Genomic DNA, 21,457 nt, shown 5'->3' with positions numbered 1-21,457 from the left:
CCTTGCCTCCTGCTCTCCAATACCTCTGATCTTGACAGAGTGGAAACCTTAAACCTTCAAATAAGTTTGTGAGCTCATTTTTGTTTGTGCTATTGGTGTGTGTATAAATATGTTTGTGTGACAGTGTATTGTCTGATACAGTGTGTTTTATTTTAAACGTCCACGAGGATGGATTGAGAAGTCTCATATAACACTGATGTCTGAGGAATTAGATTTTTACTTATGGGAGAACAAAGTAAAATTACACTTAGGAATTGCTCCCAGCCTGTGGTACATTTAAAAACAGCATTGGGTTTGCATCCGGGATTTATTTGACCATCTCTGTGAGTGTGCTGCTGGTGAGGAGAACAGCTTTAACTTTGAATCGGGTAAATTAGGCGAGTTCTGCTGTCACCTTTTAAAAATAAAATTTAATGAAGTTTTGATTTGTTCCTTTAATGAGTCATTGGTACATTGTATGTGTCTTTGTATATTGCTGTATGGTTTTTTATTACTAGGCCAAATCCTGACAAGTTATTGCAAAATTGTTTTAATTTATTATTAATATTTTTTTGTTTTTCTCATTTCTTCTGGTTTTGGAGCCTTTATAATTAGATATAATTAAAACCACAGGTTTTAAACTCCGGTCTAACATTTAAATTCATATTTATGGTACAACCCCTGGAGTTTTATTGTCATTCCAACTATTTCAACTCCATTTTGGAAAAAAAAAATTTTGCATCTGTTCAAATGCTGTGTCTACAGCTACCACTTCTTAATCATCTGTTTTGCACAGTAATGTGACATTTATTTTACACGATAAGAAACCATGCAGTTTTATAGAAGAGCTATTTCATATCCCTTAACAAAAGGTTGCAAGGGACCTTTTGCCTTATAAACTTTAAAAACAGCTTTCCTCCTTTTGAACTTGTCTTTCTCTCCTCTTCCATGCAACAGTCTGAAAGTGCTGCATGCTGTAGAACGAATTTGTAAAAAATGTTGTTGGCTGGCATTATGTAAAACCATATTTTCCCTTTTGGTGCGTATGTTCTGGTCCTAGCAATGTCCTTGTTTTGCTGAAATTAACATTTTTATCCTCACAGTCTTTGGTATGTGGTGGTGTTTTTCTGTCTTTTTTAATTGTGGTTTTTTTGTTTTTTTGTTTTTTTTTTTAATTAGTATAAGGTTGATTGTTAAAATTAAGTGGCAGAAGGCTTCTTTCCAAATTATTCAGAGATCTTTTGCTGAAGAAATACATTTTGCTACTCTCAATTGCCTTTTTCCCTTTTTCTTTCATTGCAAACTACTCTGGGAAGAGCTTCTTTTAACAAAAAAAAAAGGCTACGCTTGACTGATAATGCATTGCTTTGGATGGTGAAACATTATGAAAGTTTAATTTTTAATTAAATCTGAAATACCAATTATAACTGAAAGAGATTTTAACCTGTTTCTTTTCAGACTGCCTGAAGTTACATTGTAGATGCTGAAATCACTGCACCTTAAAAACAAAAAGATTAAGCCACACTGCATTCCTGTAAGTAAAAGCTTTTCTGGTACCTTTTGTCCGTATTTTTCTTCTATATGCATCCAAAGTGTTAGCACAGTAGCTGGTCTTGGATAAAGGTCAGAGTCCCCTTGAATGGGATTTAGAAGTTCAAAGGATGTTTTATTTAAAAATTAAAAAGGAACTTACATCTTGCAGATCTTTAATTTCAGAGCCCTGAATAGATCATTCTTTGGTGCTTTGTTTTGAATAGTATTAGGAATACTGTGCATCTCTGTTGACTTACAGTTGCTGTTGCTTTGTCAGTGAGGATTTCTGCACATTGGTGGCCGAGATAACAGAAAATAGCAGAAGATTCCTTATAGCAAAAAATACAGTTTATTCTCTTCTCATGATGTCGTAACAAATTCTTCTGCTCTGTATGAGAAAAAAACAAACAACTTTCTGATGACATCACAGGGGACTTCAGCTTCTTTAGGGTGCAGATGAAGGCAGAAATGCCTAATTCATCTCTGCTGTAGCACAACAAGACAGTCAAAATAACATCTATGTCTCAGCAAGAAAAGAGTCTTTTTCTAAGAGCATAGTTATTCCATAAGTGCAAGTCAGATTGCACATCACTCTGATCTACCTTTATTTAGAATCTGTTTATTGAATGTATTTGGGTTAATAATTAAGATTTGGAGCTTCAGTGACTGAACAACAGGCATGCAAAAGAAGATTGGAAAATATAGCAGATTCAGATATTCTTAACCAAATGAAACAATATATGAAAAAAATCCAGAAGCTTGTAGAAAGAAGGGAAAATATCGTTTTCAGTTGAACAGTACAAAGCTGTGGAATATTACAAAGCAAAGACAGGTTTTTTCTTGTTTAAGATCAAAATGTGCAGTCTGTAATGAAATCCAGAGCCTTCTTCCGAAGTGGTACTTTTGTACTCCACTTTTGAAATATTTTAACTATTAGAGGGGATTTATCATGCCTTTACCACCACCCACCACCACCCTTTTTTAATATATTTTAATGTTTTATTGTAAACTAGCTGGAGGGTACAGTTCCACTGTGGGCAGCTAAAGCCTGCCCCTCCAGCACACAGCGCCAAGCATGACTCAGACAGGCAGATTGTGCCATTCTGGCTCTACTCCACTGTGTTTTTACATTACTGGCAAGGGCCATGCCATTGTGTTGTTTAAATATTGTGTATTAACTGCAGGCTGTGGCCAGTGAATGGTATTTAACATTTTCTGCTCTTCATTGCTGAATGTGAGCAGCTTCCTTGGCCACCAGAGGTTAACCTTGCAATTACACTGGTGAGGCAAATTGAAAATACTCGTGGATTTGCTGGGTCCAGCAGAAATTTAAAGGGAGGTGTTCAGGGAAAAATGGGGGAACTCTTCTGAATCTGTTAGTACCAAATGTCATGCTTGTCTTGCAATTTAGTGTGAACAACCAGGAAAAATTTTGCTGGAAAGCAGGAGTAATTCTCTTTCCAAAATGCAGCAGCAGCATAAGAGTGAATTAAAGGCAAGTTCTTTGAATCCTTAGGATCCAGATGGTCACTAAGACCTGCATGGACAGCCCAAGACAAAATAAGAGTAGCAATTGGTTCTGGCTGAGATGAGCATTTTTTTATTATGTGAGAATCTAGATTTTGAAGGGGACATAAATACACAACTGTAAAACTCATGTTTAGGAAATATTTTTGGTTACCTTTTTTATCAAGTGTCAAGTGCATCCACACAGAGATGTTGAGCAGCTTTCTCAAGGTACAAGTAAATCAGTGGTCAAACTGGCAATGGAGTGTGGGATTGTGACTCCTAAGACTGTTCTGCCTAGGTCTTCTTTCCATTCTGAGAAGTAAAGGGCCATATTTTTAATCCTTGCGTTTCTTGTGCTAGTAATTTTAAAAAACCACAAACAAACTAACAAAAGAAACTACAATAACAACAAGAAAAAACCCACAACCCCCCACTTTTAAATTTGTAGCTGCTTGTAAATTCTGTAGCCTCGACACAGGCTGTCTCTGGAATACAGGAAAACAAGGTGAGGAAAGTTTTACATAAGCACATATATCCTGTAAAATGAGGATGTAGTTCTTGCTATACCTTGTGTCCATGTAAGTAGTTGCTTGACCCAATAAAAATAGTGGCACTTTTTATAGAGGAGGGTATGCTTTAAGGATTTCTTTTGTTTCCTGTGTGTTTGCTGTAATCGGGTTTCTAATTGTAAGATCCTTAACAAGGTGAACTTGGCATTTGGGCTTTCCTGTATTAACCCAGAAACAGCAAAGAGAAAAGGCAAGCTATATCCTTTTCTCTTTGTAGTTTTGTAATTTATTTCTTTAATTAAAGTGTGGAAATATTGCTTTAATGTAGGAATGTCTCTAAATTGAGTGATTAATATAAGATGAGCAAAATTTTGTCTAATAAAAAATACTTGGTACGTGGCATTAGAAGAAACAGTAAGATAAACATCACCTGAACATCTGTCAGACAGTTGCATGAAAAACTCTACTTGCTGAATGTGGTACAGATATTCTCCTAATGCAGAAGATCTGTGGGCTGGATTCTTGTTTTGTTGGGTTCTCTGAACTAAAGTTATGTGGGCTGATAGGCAAGCAGATCTGTTGAGGTCAATGGGACTACTCAAATACTCAAAGGTTGTGGTTTAGTACTTTGCTGTTTGTAATTAGCCCCTAATAGGATTAAGTCAAGCATGAGAACGTACCTCTGCTCACACTCAGTATGTGCATGATTTTGGAACGAGACAATGACAGCACACATACTGTGTGTGGTAGAAAAAGATGTGCTTTCAAAGCAATAGTTTTAGTTATGTTGCCATGGGCTGAGGCCAATAAAGAGTTTATGGCGTTATTTTTTTTAAAAAAAGAGGTTGGTTTCTCAAGGTTTCAGCTTCACACAGCCTCATCTGATCAGTGACCAAGAGATCCAGTGTTCTAGTCATTATGGATAATGGATCAATGAGTGGCATTGGACGAGTCATTTAACCTCACTGTGCCTCGTTCAGCAGATCATTATTTCAATCTGGTTCAAACTGATACAGCTCTGTGAACATTTCTGAATTTGTGAGTTTGTGTTTGCAGAGCTCTTAGGGGATAAACAGTAACCATTGTTATTTTTAATAAGTACGTTGTGTAGACAAATCATGAGGAACGGTGATACAAGCCACTCTTGGGGGTGATCTTTCACAACTTGCTTGGGCCTTTGTTTAATCCCATCACTCAAAAGGAGCAAGGCCAACTCCAATTTAGAAGTATCTCTTATGTCACTCTCCCCACTTCTGAGTATTTTATTGTTCATGTTCTCTCTCTATTTCTTTGCTACTTTCCTCCAAGCTGAATTAACCTTGCATACCAAACTTTATTCGGTTTTTTTTGGGTTTTTTTTTTTTTTCATTATACAGTAGAGGCATTTGTGTAACCTCCAAATTACAGAGAGCAAATTCGTTTTGTCTAGTGATTGTTTGCTGATGATGTATGAAACAGACAGAAGACAGTTTGAATTTTCAGAAGTTCAATTGAGCTTGCAGGCATAAGGAAAGGAAGAGCCAAAGTGACACAGTAAGCTGGCGTCCCCGAGTGCAGGCTGCATGTGTAGCGTCAGCATGTCAGGGCTGGGGAGGCCTTTGTCCATCACAGCACTGCTTTTAGAGGAAGGAAGAGCTTTGAAGCAACAAACAAGCACTGTGTGCACTACCCTGTTCTTTAGAGTGCAAGCATCCTCACAATTCTTGATGGGTTTTGAGACCTGTTCTTTCCTCCTATAACTTGCTGTTTAGTTAGAATTTCAGGTCTAAGATGGGCTTTAAGTCCATTCCAAGTTCCTGGTCCTCTGACAAAATGTAGACTCTCATGAGTTTAAGCCTTTTTTTGGGATGCATTTGTTGGCTTGTAGAAGCTGTGCTGCAAATGTGAAATGAGTATGGAAGTGTGCTTGCTTTGAACAAAGATCAATGTCTTGGGGCCAACTATCCCCAAGGAATAGCGTTAACGCATTAACAAAGAGAATTAATTTTGCCTTTTCCCCTTCCTTTACCAAGGCATTAATCCAGAAACTCATGGGGATAAATTCTGCCCTGATTTCTGCCTGTGGAACCCCAGTGGAAATGTGGAGAGGCCAAAAATGTTTATCAAGGCAGTAACTGTCCTAGAGTTAAAATTGTGGAGAAAGCTGAAGCTGGTTGATTTTTATCTGGCCCAGGGGCAAGGGGATATGTAGGAGATCTACCTGGCATTATATACTTCTGAAAGTGTTGCTTTTGTTGCACCGTACGCAGAATATACTAAAAAAAAAATTAAAAAATCTAGTGAGTGAAAATGTATAATCAAGAGCACAGTGATTAATTGTTCTTCATGTCCACTGGGAGAAAAGACCTAAAGAAATCAGTTCAACAAGCAGTGAAAATTACCGAGTTAGATATTAGTAGCCATGTTCTGACTGTATGGGTTATAAAGTGCTGGAACACACAACCTATAGGTACTATGGAAGCAGGAGAGGCTTCTTTTTTAAGGAATAGCTTGAAAACCACTTCCCAGAGTGTGCTGTTGTTTCCCATAAGGCAGAAGACCGAACTGGATGGCTTTTGTTACTCCCTGGCATTTATCTGACTCAGTGTACCATTTGGGAATGTTGGTATGTGGCGAGTACATTCCTGATTAATAATGCCTAATGTTCCCGAAAGATCTCCAGGGTTTTCATTTTTCCATCCTCTCATAACTGGAAAGCACACTGTGTCTTCAAAGATTTCATTGGGCTGCCAGCATTTTGCTTTGACTCTTCATTTTTAGAGAAGGACAGAGGAGGGAGTCGTATAGACACAGAAATTTTCAGTCCTGGTGAGTCTGCAGGGTTCCTTTCCAGTCAGTGCCCAAATACTGATTTGTTTCAGTTACTGGTTTTTAAAATTTGGATTAATGGAGACACTCCAGGTATTGCCTGTTACAAGCTCCTCTGATAAAGAGCATGGAGACAGTTGAAAGTTGCAAATAGGATTGATGATCAGAGCCAATATGTAATGAGGCTGGAGTAAAGCTGCTACAAAAAGGTAAATGTCTCAGGAGATTAAGAGCTTTGTAATTGTCTCTCTTTTCTTCTGATTGCCTCTGTTTTCTGAATTTTTATGCAAACATCCTAGAAAGATGTTGTCACTTAATGAAACTGCAAATCTCAAAATGCAGTTGGCCAAGAACTAAGAAAATTTTCTTAGTTCTCAGGTTGGTTTTAATCAGTCTCATTCACAACTTAGCACAAAAAAAGCAGTTGGGAATTACTTTTAAGTCTCTTGTGGGGTTTTTGTTTTGTTTTGTTTTTTGTTTTTTTTTGCTTTCTTATAAATGTTTAAGGGTTTTTTTGGGGAGGTAGAGGGGTTGTGTGAGGCTTTGTTTGTATGATGTAGGTCTGGAGGTTAAGGGCATCAGCTGTAGAGTACAGATGGGTAGAATTATGACTTTTTTCATAGATGGCAGCTCTTGTTTTTTCAGAACAGTGGCCAGAATAGATGGGGATAGGAAAATGGCTCTCTGGTGTGTGGTTGTTTTAGTATATAAAGGAGTATGGGCTGTGATTCACTCATGTTAAAAAGGCATGGGAATATAAGCATTGATTCCCTGTGTAGCACTGCTGTAGCAAGTTGCAGTAAAACAGTTCAGCATTTCAGCACCTGAAGATGTTATGGTGAAAGTGGAAAACCTTTCACTCCATTTATCAAAGCATTTGCTACTCAAGATAAAATAAAGAGTAAATATTATTGAGCAAGGAAAGTTATCTCAGACCAGAGATGTCATTAGATAAACTATGAAAGGAAAAAAAGCAGCACAGACCTGGCCTTTTCTGAAGTACTCCTATTTTGTTCTATCTTAAATGAAATTGTTTAGCTAACCCAGTGTGTAATGGGAGGGACTCCAGAGAAAGGCATTGTGGTTGCTCTATATTTACATCAGTGTCCCTGAGGACACTCTTGCTGAATCATTTCAAATTCCAGAGTCTGATGTAGGGCAGTCTGATGAATGTAAGTTACCCAAATTTTCTGGTCTGTTTTCTTCACTAGGCTAAATTGTCTAACTCTGAATTTTACTATAGAGGATCTCCTTCTTACTGCCCTCTTTCCTGCCACTGCCCCTGAAGTATCTAGATAATAGATTAGGAAGAGTTTTTAATCTGTTGTGCCAAAATTGGTCTGTTGTTTTTAACAGTTTCCACTGGCATAAAAGAGATCAGAATTTTTATTTGTTTATTTCTAAATAATAACCAAAAAGAAGTATTTGACTGTGCAAAATGTTTTAGTGTCAGCAATAACTGAAGGCATCTCTGAGTCAAAACCTGCATTAACAATTTTTTTGAACCTGTTGCTTTCTTTGGCAGATTGTTTTTTTCATCATATTTCCTTAGAAGTTTCATTCTAGTTCATACAGTGTTCATATTGAAATTTTGAATAATTAAAATACTTTGTAGAATGGAAGAATGTTACTTCATTTCTTCCAAGATTTGCAACAAGTAATCAAGAATCTTGTGACTCTTACCAGCAGAAGCTTTTCAAGAATAAGGTGTACATTTCTCAACAGCAATGACAGCAGATCACTGCATGTCCTCTCTGAATACAAACCACATTAGATCATGATCATGCAGCCCCAGTTCATTTAGGTGGGGTGTAGTGGCACAATTCCTATGTATAGAGTTTGTAAGATCAGACCATCAGTGGAAGAATTGGAGTCAGAGACAGATGAATTCTTGTCTCTTCACAGTTCCTTTTTCCATTCATTAGGGTTTCAAGTGAAGAGGATAATCTGTTTTGTCATGTCTGTTGCCCTGTTTTAATACACAACTAACCTTCTTATGTCTGAGTGGCTGTCACTTCTCCAGAACAAGTGATACTGGATTACTGAAGCAAACAGCTCTAAAATGATCATCCTTTGAGGTGAATTGAGTGCATTGCTGCAGCTTTAGCCTGCATGTTGTTAGCAACCAGAGGGAAATTCCAGCGGTCAGGGCATCACAAAAGCCTGAGGAATGCAGAGAGAGGATGCTGAGGGACCCAGGAACCAGGAACCAGGTGACCAGGAGGGTACAGAATTAAATTAGTTTATCAACTCGACTGGAAGTATAGCATGATTAGAAGTTAAAAATCCCTGAGTCAATAGGCAAGGTTGCTACAGGTAGTGATGCTCATGGATGGCACCTGAATGTAAAAGTTTTGATTCCTCATAACTGTTTAAGTCCTGCAGGAAGGAAAGGATTATTCTTTTTACTTTTGTCAGGGCTTCAATGCTATTTAATTTGTCTTGGTGCCTCTTGGCCGTGTGATATCACTCCAGAAATGATCCCATTTGTGGTTTCTTCCTGTATCAGAAATTGGTGTATTACTACTTCTCAGCTTCTTTGTGTGTGTCTGTGGCTTGGAAAATACTGCTCCTTTACAGCTACAGGTACCCTTCCTCTGATCATGCTGGCCATTCAAGAACACATTTATCATGGCAAACTCTTGTTCACTTCATTATGCTGTGGTGTTCTCGTGCCTATGTGCTGATACTTGTGGCTCCAGAATGGCACTGAAGAGAACATTCAGCCCTAGATGTCTAGCAAAGATTTCATTTCATAGGATACCAGTCATGGTCACCTCAAGTATTTTCCTGCCCTGTCCAGGGAACTGTCCTTTGGCAAGAGTTCAGGAAAATTCTTAGTGTAGGAAGGTAATTACCAACTAATAGTTATGATTGTAATCTATAAAAGATATAAATAGATATATTTTTGGACTGGTATTGAACCAAAGGTTTGCATTCAGATAGTCCCTGAACTTCTGTGATGCTCAAAACATCATTATTTTCTCACATGTAAATCTTGTACTATTGCAAAAATATGGAAATAGGTGGTGAGAGGGGACACTGTGCTACCAGGTCCAAAGCTAGATGCAGTAACATTTAGATGCAGGACTCCAAGTGGAATTCAAACCCCAGAGTTAGGGGCTTTGTCTAGTACTTGGGATGTATTAAGGGCAAAGGGAAGCATCTTGTTGGATGATATTCAGCCTAGAGGAAACCAGAGTAAACACTTGGTGATTCTTCCACAGGATTTCTTACCAGCAAGATATTTGTCCTTACTGCAATCCATTCATGTCCTAAAGAATTCCAAATTAGCTAGGTACATTTTACTTTTTAATAAGTGCATTTTCTATCCCCTTATAGAATTTGCCTTTCATCAATATGAGATAGGCAGAAATTTCCTCTGCCTTAGAATGGTGGAAAACAATTTTGATGTCCCTTCATTATGAGACTGTCAGTGGCACAGTTTTCTATGTGATTGTCTTCATTATTATTTAATTACATTTAAAAGCATTTAATTTCTAAAAATATCTTACACTATCATTGTCATAATGTTTAGAATGTATCTATACCATATAGTAGATATTCTTTAAGATCCTTATGCTTCTATTTCTTGTAAAAGAAATATACTGTATAACAAAATAGAATTTATTTATTTAATGCAGAACTAATTCTCAAAGCTGTGTTATGATTAATCATGGGTGCCCTGGTGGAAGTTTAGAAAGTTTGATAGGCTTTTCTCCCTGCTTTTTCTTTTTTGACAATGTGGGAAGCCTGAATATCCATGTTATGAAACACTTAAGTCTTACTTCTACTGCTGCCAGTGCTTGGTCCCACTGAGTGGGATAGGACTTTGTAATTCCCCTCTGCTGCTCCCTAGAGCCAGCAGCTCAGGGCTGTAGAACTGGGTGAAGTTCAGGGCTGCAGGTAAGTGATGTGAAAAAGCCAGTGTTCTTTGTAGTGCCCAGAGAGGTTATGCAAACATAATTATCACCTGTGCTCCATGCCAGATCTTGGCACACCATTTCTGGATGAAGTGCCTCCATTTTCTGATCACTTCTTTTACAGATAAAGAAGGAAGTCCTGGCCCAAAAAACATCCCTGGGGTTCTTCCACATTCCTTTCAGTGGAGACAGGAATCATTGCAAACATATGTGCTTGAGCTGGGCCTTTACATGGCTTGGGTTATGGTCTGTCTGATGCATTTATGTCTTCATCTTTTCCAACTGCTCTGGCTGATGTCCTGATGGAAATGCAGGGCTTGCCTTAATTGATGGAGAGGAAAAGGTTTTACCTTTTGGTTAAAAAGGTGGTAAAATAAATACATCCTGCTTTCTTTAGAGAGTCCCCCCCCTTTTTTTTTCTTGATACAACTAGATTTATCCTGTTTTAATACCAAAGTGACATAAAATTTGTCACATGCATGTTTGTGCCCAGTAGGGGTTAAATGAAGGTTTAATTTGGATTTATTCCTGTTTTCAGGTGGTTTGGAGTTCTTTTATGAAAGGTTACAAGACTATATTGGTCAGAAATTATTCCTTTCCCCTATTTTACCTAGCTCAATTTTAAAACCGACTTACAGAACAGTTGTTCAGTTTGTGGAGTTGATGAGGAACTGGAAAATTTCATATACAGTTCAGACAAACCAGTTCTTCGCTGAACTGGGGCTGCCTCTTGCTTGCCCTGAATCCGGTGTAAAAGTCCCAGTCTCAGTCTCAATGTGGCTTTTTATTCCTCTGCATCACTGATACGCAAGTGGAAACTCCTGTGCTGATCTTGCTCTGTGTTGAGAGCTTTCAGAACCCAGTCTGCATTTTCCCTGTGTTTCTTTAAATATAGAAATGGAGCCTGTTCTGCACTTTTGAAATCTCAATCTCCTCACTTAAAGCTAGATCAAATATCCTGTGTGTTTGCAAGTGTAGCACAAATTCATGTGACTAAATGGATAGCAGTTGGGGTGGTACTGTTGCCCTTTAAATAGGGACTCTGTTAGTGGGATTTTCACCAGTTCCAGTGCTTGGAAGGTCTGGCTTTGTTTTCTTTCACCACTTTGCCAATATAGCATTATTGTTATAATTCTTCCCCTTCTTCTTCATTCTTAATGGCCATGTCATTAGGACTTTTAGGTTCTAGTAAGATATTATTGGTGTGGAGGGCAAGAAATTGTAAGAAGCTTAAGAAGAAATCCTAGTGCAAATCTTACCAAACACAAATCATAGAAACAGGCATCATATAATGGTATTTAGTGGCTGCTCAGTGTACCAGTCTAAATGAAAATGTGCTCTCCTCTGCATCTAGACCAGGAAAAATGAGAAGAAATTGTGTCCCCTCTTCTCCCAGCTCTCCCCATTTCTTAACTACAATCCCAATTATCTTGTCAAAGTGAAGTTTTTATGGGAAAAAGGTAACATACAATAACTTCTGAACATAGCCTGTGCCTCTTGGCTGTAGCACAGAAGGTCTTGTTTCACCTCTAGGTCCTGTACAAACAGAAATGCCTTGAACAATGAGCCAGCAAAATGTGAAATTAAACGGGGGCAAATGTACATTTATTTTATGTATAGTCACATTAATCAGACATATAATTTTTCTTTGGAAATGACTGTTTCAACAAAAGCAAAATTATAGCAATTAAAATTGTGAGGAGGGAAAATAATAGTATTGATTTTTTTGTGTGGCTTTGTTATTTTTTGCTTAATTTTGTGATAAGTAAGTAGTAATGCATATCTTAGTGCACGTCAATCTGTTTGTTAGACTGCAAGAGGCACTTAAATTTCAGAAAGTTGAAAGTTCAGTAAGAACTAAGCTAATGCTCAGTGACTTTTTTCATTGCATGAAACACCACTTGTTTTTCTACAGTGATGTGCAATAATGCAAATACAGAAATAGCAAAAAATGAAAGGGCTTACTTGGAAATTCTAATACACAGAACTTTCAAAACAAATTTATTTTTGGATTTTTAATTATGTGGAAAGGTTCAGTAACACTTCTTTTTGAATCCTGACTTCAAAAGGAAACGAGAAGTCAAATTTTTTCCCTTTACTTACAGCTTTAAAATGCCTCAAAAGGCCTAGCAGTTCACTAGCAAAAGTACTCATAGAATCATAGACTGTCCTGAGTTGGAAGGGACCCACAAGGATCATCCAGTTCAACTCCTGATCCTGCACAGGACACTCCAAGACACACCATGTGTCCAAAACCATTGCCCAAATGCTTCTTGAACACTGCCAGGCTTGGTGCTGTGACTACTTCCCTGGGGAGCCTGTTCCAGTGCCCAGCCAATCCCTGTGTGAGGAACCTTTTTCCTAATACTTCTCCTAAATGTCCACTGACACAACTTCAGGCCACTCCCTCAATTCCTGTCACTGATCACTGCAGAGATCAGTGCCCCTGCTCTCACCCTCACAAGAAGCTGTAACTGCACTGAGCTCTCCCCTCAGTCTCCTCCAGGCTGAACAGACCAAGTGCCCCCAGCCCCTCCTCACACGGCTCCCCCTCAAGGCCCTTCTCCATCTTCATTACCCTACTTTGGACACTCTAATAGCTTTATATCCTTTCTGTGTTGTGACCAAAACTATACACAATATTCAAGGTGAGGCTGCCCCAGCTCAGAGCAGAGCAGGACAATCCCCTCCCTTGCCTGGCTGTGATGCTGTGCCTGATGCCCCCAGGACAGGGTTGGCCCTCCTGGCTCCAGGGCACTGCTGACTCAGGTTCAACTTCCCATCCACCAGGATGCTCCCCTGAGGCACAAGAAAAAAGATCTGAGACTGTTGCTTTTTGAAATTTTTTAAGGATGTTGTTCAGAGAAGTTGTGGATGCCTCATCCCTGGCAGTATTTAAGGTCAGGCTGGACAGGGCTTTGAGCAACCTGCTTTAGTGGAAAGCATCACTCCCTGTGGCATGGGGAATAAGATGGAACAATATCATCCTGAAGGTCGCTTCCAACCCAAAACATTTCATAGGTTTGAAATTTCATTTCTCTCTTCTGTTTTCCACTATCATTCTTGTATCTAGGTAAATCTAATTCTTTCTAAAAGAAGAATTAGGGTGTCAACCTCTGTTTTTGCTGACAAAGGCTACTTTAATAGATAGTTGAGTATTTCTTGTGGATGCCAGGAGGAATGACTATTTTGTGGACAGATATTGTAGTAGACAGAAGTATTGATTGGGTTTCATTGTAATAAACACTGCCAGATGTTATCTCAGTGTGTACTGTTTGCATTAGTAAATAAATAAATTCTCCAGAGCACAATTATTCCCTATAATGTTTTTTCAAAAGCTCACTCTTGTCTTACTATTGAGCTTCCTCTGCTTTCTGTGCAGCTTGAGAAACTAATTGGAGCATGTGAAGCTAATTGTAAAATTCAAATCTTGCTGTAGGTTCACATACCATGTCAAGGCGAAATCTGGCATGTAAAAGTGATGGCATCTTCACTTGAGGTAGTCTTTCTTCACCTGAGACTTCTTCCTCAGAAGAGGAAGAAGAAAATAGCTGAACAGGTTTTATTTACTGTTGTGTTGTTCTCCATACTGGTGAATATGTTGTCATGGGAATGTCACAGTAAAAGTTTGTGTCCTCTGACTCTTGGTAAAGGCTCCCAGCTTGCAGGTCACTTGGTACAAGGTGATGATCTGGTTCCAGCCCATGTGCTGCCACTGAAGGCATTGGTTAAATGCCAATGCTTGAAGCCCAACGTGCCACCTATCAAGTTAAATCAGCTCTGACTAACAATCTGACCTTCCACAGAGACTAGGAATTCCAAGGGTCAGAATCACAGATCAAAATGATCAATCACTAAAATCAGTTTGAGAAGCACACTGGGGCACAGCACATCATCACAGTGCTCAGCATATCAATGTGGATCTCTGTGCAGCTCTGGCACCTGAGCTTGCCTAGTGCTGCATTTTTCCTCACAATAGGTAAGGCACAAAGAAGCAGACTTAGATATGAGCTCTCTCTGATTCCTGGTGCTTTCAGCTTTCCTGAAAACACTGAGCAAGTCCACAAGGGCTTTCCTGAACTGTAGTCAGTGTCCATAAATACTCATGTAAAATGAGAGCTGAAGTTGTGTACTGCATATTCTGAAAATTATTTCCTTTTATGTTCCCTAAAATAGTGGTTCCTTGCTCTGCTGGACTAATGCATCTCGTAATTCATGATTTTGAGTCACATACTGAACACTGGCTTTCACTTAGATTCAGGTTCCCTTGACAAGTTAGATCATTCCAGAGCTTTCCCAAAACATACTCAAAACAATTTAAAAGGTTTAGGAAGATGCAATGTGTATTTGATTTCTCTGCCAGTGAAACAGCATTATTAACTTTACGACCCCTAAATTAAATCAACATTTTCTGTGTCACATCCTAAGTTTAAATTCATATAAAAGATGTGATTTTTTTTTTTCAAATTCTTAATAGTTTTCCTATTGTTTGTCTGCTTCCTCCAGCTTCTTCTAGCTGCTGATTTTTTAACTGTACTTAGTCTATCTGCTTAGGTGTATTTAGAATTTTTATACATTTTACTGGAACTTTATGTAATAGCAGCATTTACATGTGTATGTATTTACAGCTGTACTTTACAATCTGTAAGGCTACTCCTTCTCAAAAACTTTATTTTGGACAGAAATCATTAAATCAATACTTTTTTTTCCCCTTTTTTTCTATTTGTCAGTGTCTTCCTTTTTCTTCTTGCCAAAAAGGGAAAAGAAAAAAAAATAATGAAGAACAAGGGAAGGAGAAGATGGGGAACCTTCCCATCAGCTTTTTCTAGCTGTGTACATGGATACTTTCAGTAATGTCTCTGAAAACCCTGAATTACTTGCTTCTGAAATTCCCAATGTAAAATTAGCAATACTTGGCCATTTAAAAGGCAGCTCTTTTTCTCATCCCACTTCCCTTTGAACAGTCAAGTGCACGTCCAAGCAACAGCCACTGAAGAACAATTCCAAGTTGCATGCAAACATGGTGTGTCAGCTGTGCATTTTTCCTGTTTCTATGAAATACATCACAAATGTGAAATGAAACATAACAGAGAGGCACCTGAGTACAGATATGAAGGTAGAATCTGCATTGGCTCTATTTCAGCACAGGAAAACTTAAATCTGCTCGTGAGTCCTGAGATCTTTGCCTCTCTCAGGTTAGCAAGTGTATCTAAGGGAGGAAGCAGGAATAGCTAATTCCCAAGTGATTTTAATGATTCATGCTCCCTAAAAGGAGGAGCCATGGGAAATATGCTGGAGCATTGCTATGTTGTTGTGTGCTATAGGATGTTTGTTTAGGGAAATGGCTTTGCTAATAGATGTGTGAATCAGTTGTGTCCCAAATAAAATAAAAAGTGCAACACAGCCCTCCATGGGTTTGGTCTTCTGCAAAATTAAATGCCTCACTTGTGTCCTTTTATCTAAGCAGGAAAAATGGACCAAATAGTGACCAATGATTCAGTAGCTCTGAGGATTTTTTGATTTTAGGGTATAAGGACTGCATGAGCTTGCTGCTTCTTCTTCAGGGTTTATGATAGAAAACCATTGCAGTATTCTCTCCTCCTGCCCTCTCTGTCTCTCAGCTCTCAAGTGATACAGGGTGACAACACAACCTGTACTTACACCTCAGGTAAATGTTGCAACAACCAGCTGATGTGACTGCAGGGGGTATTTTCTGTCTGGTAGGTAGCTACATACATTTCCTTCTCTCCACCTTTGTGTGGAACAAAATACCCTGCTTTTTAATGATAGTTTCCTAGGATAAGGTTGGAGGTTTGACCCCAGAACCAGTTTGGTTTTTGGCATCTCCCTTGTTACTGTGTGCAGTGATGCCGCTTAATGCTCATTCAGGCAGTGGATTTGTGACTCTGCTTCTTGGCCTAAAGTGGATTGAGATTCATAAAAAATAATCTCCAATCACAAAACCACCATGGGAGGCTTATAGCTTCTGTGACTATCTCACTTGGGCTAGATTTGAATCAGCAATCAGGAGGTGAATGCTTTTGTTCTTATCCCACTGCCAATTTCCTGAACTAACATAATCTGAGTGTGTGTCACAAAAATTTATTTTCCGATTGAATGCATCCATCCTTTAAAAACAGGTTAAAAAATAAGAGACAAAATGTAAAGGAAATTTAACATCCAAAAAATACAGAACAGTGCTCAGGACTTTAAAATATATGTAAACATCAGTTCCTGCCAAGTTAGTCATTACTAAGAGTTGTTAACACGGGGGATTGATTGAGAGAATGATTGTTGCTGTAGAATGATGATTTAATAAGAGAAAAATCTGATAGATTTGACATGCTACATAAAATGTGCAGAATGGTTATTCTTTGGAAAATTGCAACTTTCAGTTGTACCCTGTACAGATGTGTTTGTTCTGTGCCTTGCCACATTCCCCTTTTTTTCCTGTTATTCTCTTTAATTGCTAGAAAGCATTGGTATTCACCATTGTTACACGTCACCCAGAAAAACATAAACACACCCCATTTTCCTTCCTCTTGTCGCCTTCTCTCACCCCTTTGCCTGGTCTGTGCTCACCTACCTCCTCTGATGTTCAGTAGAGCATGCAAAATGTCCTGCTCTTCATCTTTAGAAGGTGTCTACCAGGAACTCAGCTTTATTTGCTCCTTGCTAGCACTGCCTTCACATGCCCTGTTCTGGCTGATGATTATTTATCTGCTACTTAGTTCTAACAAAATGCTTAGTGCTTTATAAGCCAGAAAATGAAGGCTGTCTCAGCTCAAGGAAGTTGTATTAGACAAGAAGATGAAACAGCCCTTTTATTATTCCCATCTTTACTGAAAGGCTGTACTTTGTCCTTCCATTTTTCAGCAATAATTTATGAGAGGTTGGTTTGGTTTTTTTTAAGTCTAAAATGACCAGTGCCTCTGTGAACCTCCTCTTACAAGTGTTGTTGGTATCTTTGGTCTTCTGTAAGGACTAATGGTTTGTGCAGGCCATGCCCAAATAATAGTGATCACCTTGATCTGAGCTGCCACTGGGCCCTTTTTCTGCAGACAGGGGAGGCCGGTGTCAGAGGCTGGCCTCAAATGGCCTTTGGCTTGCCATGAGAAAATGTAGGGCTAGCCCTGGTGCTTGTACTATATGAATAATAATAATAATAATAATATAGAATCCTAGAGTCTGATTACAATGAATAAATTCCATAACACCCTCTGCACTGTATTGGTTGTGCCAAAGAGCGTAACATAAAATGACTGAGAACAACAGCAATTCAAAGCAGCAGCACACAATGGTGTAATTGGACTCTAAGCACATAAAAATAATGGTTTGAAAGAAAGGAAAAACAGGCAAAAATAGGACCATGGAGTGGTATCAGGGACAGTGTCATGAAACTGTGGTAAGATGCATGAGCCTAGTAGAAAGAAAAAGAGGGGGTGGGGGGGTGAGTTACTTATGAATCAGTACAACTGTGCTTTGTTCTGCATGAGTGTTTTAATAGAGCAAGTGTAATATAAGGATCAGGTGGGCTCGTGGGAATGGAACAAAAGGTTTTGTAAAATTAAAGCAAAATAATTATAGCTCTAGGTGTAGAGTGAGCACACTCCAGCAGTTGATAGCAGGAACCTGCTCAGAATGGAGAAGGAAGGAGGGAGGAAGATGCAGTTGGGAAGGGTTTTGGTTTGTTTTGTTTTTTTTTAATCTGTGCATACACATGCAGATATACATACATACGTGTGCACATATAGTGCAAACAGTTTCATACACATATGGTAACAAAGACTTTATATCAGTGACAGTTTTATTCAGCTTTAAAAGTCACTAATAAATCCCCGCAAAAAATGCATTAAAATGAAAAATTAAGGAATAGTCTCAAATGAATTAATTAACAAAAAAAGGAGAAACACCAGCACAGCATTGCTTTCTGAAGGAGTAAGTCTAAAACAGAGACTGTCATATGACATGGGAGATGTTCTTGCTGTAAAACCCCAGTGATGAATATGTGCAGAGTGCCCAGTACACTAATAAAGCCAACTCAAAGTCCCAGCAGTGAATGTGATCATAGGGGGTTCAGAAGAAAGCTGTCAGCAGTGCTTTGTGTTACAGAAACTCCCATATTTGGGCAGAGCATTCTGCTGTGCTCTTGTGCAGAAAAAGCTGTTTCCTACCTGAATTTCAGAGTAGTTTTACGAACAAGGTGAGCGCTCGGTTGATCACCAGGTGGCCTCCCTGTGTCTCGTGTGCTTTTTCTTTACTCTCTGTCTGTATGTGTGCCAAAGTGCACTTGGATTCTGTATAAATGTAGAAAACAAACAAACAAAAAAAACTGAAAAAGAGACCTGACCCACCATTCGCTTTCTAAGTTGCTGATTGTCCTCAAAATGTAATTAAAGAGATTTTCAGGATCCAGGAGTGCAGAAAGCCTGTACTCAGGTGTGCATTTTTCTCCTTCTGTCATGTTGGACTCACAGTGTTCAGAATGTGCTTCTATTTTGGCCAGTGACTTCTAAATAAATAAATTCTTTTTATTTGTAGGTATGCCGAAAGAGAAAGAAGCAGTGAATTTTAATACCAGCCCCACTGACTCCCCGTAGCACCTATGGGTTAGGATGAGTTCCCTTCCACTTAGGCACTGCTTCATGGAATGTTATAAGGAGTATGACCAACTGCCAGTGATTATATGAACATAAAGAGAGAAACTGTTTTTTTTACAGCACTCAAATCACTTCCCTTCCATGGTGGATGGTGTCTGATGGGCAAGACTGATTGCACCTCATTGTGGTTCAGTTTGTGGAAAGGAGGTTCAGCGTAGCCCACAAAACTGCAGTTGCAGGCACAGCTACTACAGATGGCTGGCGTGCAAGATAAGGTCTTGGCAAGGGAGGGGGACAATTAGCCTGCCTCCCACCACATTTCCCCTTATTCTGTAGTCAGATTTCCCTTATTCAGAGTTTGTTCAGGGTAATTGTTCACAGACAATATATTTTTGTGCAATCAGAGGCTGTTCTCACTTGAAGCAGATCACATCTCTTAGGTAGCTCTTTCTGCCAGAACGTGGAGGCTGAGATCAGAGTGAAGCTTTATGAGCTCCATTTGGTGCTTTTTACTTCCGTCTTGTTTCTCTCTCTGCAGGGGATGTGAAACTAGATTTGTCCTGTTTCCACAGCAGGGTTTTGGTTTATTTTGTTTTTCCAAAGCATTTCATTCGGTGGCACAAATCCAGAGGAGAGTGTGTTGCAGAGATGGATTTGAATGTCAGACAGAAAGAGTTGTGTTTAATAAACTCTTTGTTGTAAACTATAGAAACTTGAGAGCAGGAGGCCCCTCTTTAATACAAACATTCCGTGGCTAAATTATCACTCTAAGTATTTGCCCTGAAATTTAAAGAGCAGTGAGACAAGGTAACTTTGCTAAAATGGATGTTTATGAGGTCTGAAGCTCAAATTTGAAATTCTTTGGTTCTGGTTCTCCTCTCAAACTTTTTCCACCTTCCATCTGCCTTTGTCTTTCGACTCGGAGGTGGCTGCCTAATAGAACTGAGTGGAATGTAGGACTAGTTAAAATGAAGTTCAAAAAACATCACCAACAAAAAGCCCCACCAAAAATAAAAAGAGAAAAAAAACACCACAAAGTTTTATAGGCTTTTAGAGGAAAAAAAAAGGAAAAAAAAAAGATGCTTTAATAATGTGATGCAGTACTTGAAGATGATAGCCCCACATGCAAACAGCTGAACATGTAACTCCCATTATGTATGCTACTACTGCTTATCTCTTCTGCTCCCCTGCTTTTGAAAAACTCTTTTCTCTATCACAGCACAAGCTACCTATCTGTGTTGATCTCATTTTGAAGTGTTTTGTCAACATGAGCCTATTATGAAATTAAAGGTCAGTAAAAGGCCAGGCATTTGTTGGGGTAAGCACTGCAGGCTCGAAAGGGAGGGGTCAAGAATGCCCCATCACATCCCGAGCTTTCAGATGTGCCTCATGAGCTGAGCGTACTCCTGTTTGGGAACAGAGATGCTGCAAAGCTTCAGTCAACCCCTCATTCACAGCAAGACACAATATGCCAGTATCTGTCACATTCCAAGTCCTTGAAACACTATTGAAGTCAGATAATTCAAAGTCCCAGATTCTTGGCTTCTTTTGAGATCACCTCATTTTCTTCCTTGCCATTCTAGTAAATCTGACATACATACATACACATGCATGCTTATGTAGACATTCTGACCTCTTTCCAGAGCATGAAATTCAAAAAAGGGAACAAAAGCATGGGTTTTTCCCCTCGTCCTGTTACTTTGTGACAAAAACAAAACAAAGAACCAACAACAAAAAAACAGACAAACAAAAACTTCATAAGTTGTTTCTCTTCCAGCTTTATTTTCTTCCATTCACTCTTTGCTGGGAGCAAAGCATAAAGGATTAAGACAAGAACAGCCCTGTGAATTTGTATTTGTATATTATATTTACATATAATATACATTATTTAGATAATAAAACCTGTTCTTAATTATACTGAGAAAGGTAGTATTTCCACTTTTGCTGAGAAAGAATTGATGCAGTGCTGCTCACATTTCCCTGCTTTTCCTCCATCTATTTTGGAATTTGATGAGCAATAGCATATAGGCATCAGTTAAGTCTGCAGTCCCTCCCTTTGCTCTTTTGTCTTATTATCCTTTTCCTAGTCTGTAGGAGAATGAGTCTAATCTGGCTGGAGAATTTGCACCCTGATTTTCTCATACAGCACATGAAGTTTTTTAGATAACAGTAGGGACAATTTCTGGTCTTATTGAAGTTGTTGGCAGTTCTCCAGATGATTTGTTCTAAGATTTGGCCTTGAGAAAAAGGATCAGTCACACTCATCTCCTTTTAATTCTGAACTAGAATGACCCATATCACTGCCCACTGATGGCTGCCTAGGATACTAGCAGTGAAATTTTGGAAAACGATCAAAAGTTCAAATATGTGCAAGAATGCATGAAACCCACTGTCTAAGAGATCAGAGAGAATACAGTTTGCCACAGCAAAATATGTGTCTAAATAGAACCAAATAAAACTGGAAGCTTGATATGAAAGAGATCTATGTCCATTTTATTATTTTTCTATATAATGTCAATTTAGGATGAGGTCTGGGACAGTTCTCTCAACTCATGTATGTGTTTTTCTGTTTTTTTGTAAAATCTTTTGATTCCAG

General features: G+C 38.8%; 1 protein-coding gene across 20 annotated transcripts in view; it reads left to right on the top strand.

The window, feature by feature from the left end:
- Positions 1 to 21,457, top strand: part of ZBTB20 (zinc finger and BTB domain containing 20) — a 477,873-nt gene that overhangs the window by 160,659 nt on the left and 295,757 nt on the right. For all 20 annotated transcript variants that reach the window (XM_056496777.1, XM_056496890.1, XM_056496857.1 and 17 more), the window contains one exon: positions 1,438 to 1,513. In XM_056496777.1, the coding sequence (XP_056352752.1) occupies positions 1,460 to 1,513 (54 nt within the window). In that variant the 5' untranslated portion in view covers positions 1,438 to 1,459. The remainder of the gene's footprint in view (positions 1 to 1,437; positions 1,514 to 21,457) is intronic.

This window comes from Oenanthe melanoleuca, chromosome 1 (assembly GCF_029582105.1).
Source record: "Oenanthe melanoleuca isolate GR-GAL-2019-014 chromosome 1, OMel1.0, whole genome shotgun sequence".
In the NCBI taxonomy this organism is placed as follows: Eukaryota; Metazoa; Chordata; class Aves; order Passeriformes; family Muscicapidae; genus Oenanthe; species Oenanthe melanoleuca.
This window is presented reverse-complemented; position numbering and strand designations above follow the sequence as displayed.